This window comes from Echinococcus granulosus (assembly GCF_000524195.1).
Source record: "Echinococcus granulosus chromosome Unknown EG_S00184, whole genome shotgun sequence".
NCBI classification, from domain to species: domain Eukaryota; kingdom Metazoa; phylum Platyhelminthes; class Cestoda; order Cyclophyllidea; family Taeniidae; genus Echinococcus; species Echinococcus granulosus.
In genome coordinates, this window is record NW_020170564.1 from 98,104 (window position 1) to 100,965 (window position 2,862).

General features: G+C 51.6%; 2 protein-coding genes across 2 annotated transcripts; both read left to right on the forward strand. All coding sequences in view use genetic code 11, as the record gives it.

Annotated features, from left to right (window-relative positions):
• Positions 1-162, forward strand: EGR_10029 (hypothetical protein; the record flags this gene model as incomplete). Its single annotated transcript, XM_024499278.1, has 1 exon — positions 1-162. One exon carries the CDS (start codon positions 1-3, stop codon positions 160-162), a length of 162 nt encoding a protein of 53 aa, XP_024346316.1.
• Positions 163-1,658: 1,496 nt separating this feature from the next.
• EGR_10030 (hypothetical protein) lies at positions 1,659-2,600 on the forward strand (the record flags this gene model as incomplete). Its single annotated transcript, XM_024499279.1, has 1 exon — positions 1,659-2,600. The coding sequence occupies one exon, from the start codon at positions 1,659-1,661 to the stop codon at positions 2,598-2,600; it is 942 nt and encodes a 313-aa protein (XP_024346317.1).
• Positions 2,601-2,862: the final 262 nt, after the last annotated feature.

Genomic DNA, 2,862 nt, shown 5'->3' on the forward strand with positions numbered 1-2,862 from the left:
ATGGAGCTCATTAACCTCCATTTGACGCCACTGAACTGGCTACTTTCACGATGCAGAAGGGACAAGAAGGGGAAGGAGGAGGAGGAGGAGGAGGAGGAGGAGGAGGAGGAGGAGGAGGAGGAGGAGGAGGAGGAGGAGGAGGAGGATGATGGACGATTCTAATGACTAACCATCCGATGACCTAACCAACCAACTATTCAACTAACCTTAAAACACACGAGATGGTGTGTGTGGGTGTGGGTGTGTGTGTGTGTTTATCCATCGCTTGGCAAACAGAAGGGTGGTAGGGGTACGTGTTTGCACAAACTGACAAACTAGTAAACAGACAAACAAACCCACTGATAAGCACAACCAAATGACACCACAACTAACGTGCAGCAACCACTCCTGTCCTCCACCCCTCACGCCTCAGCGGACAAGGAAGCAACTCAGCGCCTCCACTTCACTGTTTGTGTGATCTGTCAGCAGTTGCTGGTTTATGGCATCACATCACACCGCATCACGTCACGTCAAGCCAAACATCGTTTCGTTTGGATGGTTCCACCGGTTCACTTCACGCTCATCAAACTGCCTTCTAACAATTGGTGACTGTGTGATCTTCCATTTAAGATAAACTCGCTAATACGTTCTGCACTGCTCAGGTGCACAAGTGAGTGGATACAGAATGGACAGATTAAAGTTACCCGCACTCCGTGCCTCGCCTTCAAAACTCTTATTTCATCCACTATCCTGTCCTTACGCCTTGTGTGCCATTACTGACGCCAACAAAGGCAAACTGACTCACGCAGTGAGACTAGTCGACGAGGTAGCAACGTGGCAGCAGTTCGGCCAGTAGCACTGTCCACCACCTGCATCATCGGCTTCAGAAGAGGACGCATTTTGAAGGGGAAGAGGGTAGTTCGTGTGGTTGGAGCCACTCCTCTGCTGTTGTGTAGATACAACTGCAGGAGCAGGTAGTGGTGGAGGTGGCGGTGGCGGTGGCCGCGGCGGCGACGGTGGAGACACCGACGAACGCACCGAAAGTAGCCTCTTTCGCTCAACTACATCCCGCAATCGATCCACCTCGGCCTGCAAAAAGGCCACGCGCTCGTCTAAAATAAGACAACAGTGATCTCTCGCATCTTCCACCCACACCACCACAACTACTACGCCCCAAACACCTCACACATTTCTCGCACGCGTTCCTACTCCACCTTCAACAACCGCCGATTGCGCCCACCTCCGTACTGCACACCCACACACAAACACACAGACTAATACACAACTTGGCATTCGTGGTAGGTGGATTCTGTGCCACCCACCTGAATTCACAACATCCTGACGACATGTACACACACACACACAACACACGAGACGAAATGTCAGACATTCCATACACAAACAACGGCGACAGTCGCCTTTCCACCGGTGTCCCACAACCCCACCACAAACGAGGCCGTGCTCTTTCCACACCTTCACATTCACCACCAACAATGTCGCCTCTGTGATACAATACCTCCCTCCGACAATTCTCACGTGTCAATCGACCATCGCTCAATCACTCACCAACTCTATGCATCAATGTTGGCAACACCAATGCCAACACCGTTTCCACGATGGCACATCAAAGTGCTTTCTTGTCACGTGTCAGTTAACTAGCCAAGTTAGATGAGCTGGGAATGAAGGACGCCTTCCATTGCAATATCGACAATAACGGTTCAAAAAAACAACATCACGCGCTAACCGCGGCAGTACCATCAACACCGACAGCACCACTGGAGATTGATAAACCACCACCACCACCTCACCGCCACCACCTTCTCCTTCTACCACTACTACTGCCATTGCAGCAGCCACCGCGACGTGGGAAGCGATCATGTGGATTTTGGGTGTGCATTTGTGTGTGCCAGTGCCTACCTAACTGCAAATCGACGACGACGATGCAACCTCATGACTGCCTGCCTGCTTGCCTGCCTACCCACCCACCTACTCACCCACAAAGCCACTCCAACACCTATCTGAGCACCCTCCTCCCATTGGCTCAGGCATCCGCATTACCGAATACCACGCACGCATTGATTTGTGACAAACAACACGTCGGTAACACCAATTATGTCGCCACCGTGATGTCGACGTCAATTAACAAGCGCATCCTGACGCAAATTATCACACCAGTGGGTACACATCACATGTTCCACTTCTCCACAACATCGTCACTCACACCAACTCCACTCCTCTCCTCCATCCACCAAAAGGACAACAACGCATCCTCCCCTCCACTCTCCTCCCCTCCCCTTGCCCCACCTCACCTCACTCCGCCTCGCATCCCTTTGCCTACCCTCACCACATCCCCATCAAACAATCAACAATCCACTCCAAAACAAAGCATGGACAAGGCACCTCTCACTACTCCTCGCCTACACAGTCTTCAAATCAATCGTCCTCTCACTGCCGCCTTCTTTCCCCTCACCAAGAAACACACACACACACACACACACAACCCCATCGTAATGTCACTTGTCACATGTTTGGCGCATCCTCATCACACCGCCTCCACTTCTCCATCAACATTGTGCAAGCATTCCCCACGACACCAAACACTCCACCAGTACTACAAATGACACTACTTCTACTCGTAACGCAGTTTGCTGAGACAGAAGGAAGACACTCACCAACACCTCCGACATGCTCCACCAATCCACCTGTCTGACAACCTCACCACACCTTCCCACGCATCTATCTCGAGGATACAAGTCACATCTACCAAACCTCTAACACCACCCACCACCTTGAAGACATTGTGTCCACTCCTTGCCCAATAAACAAACGCCTCAGTACCAGCACCAACGCCTCAGCCCCCAACTCACTGCCATCCACCATCAT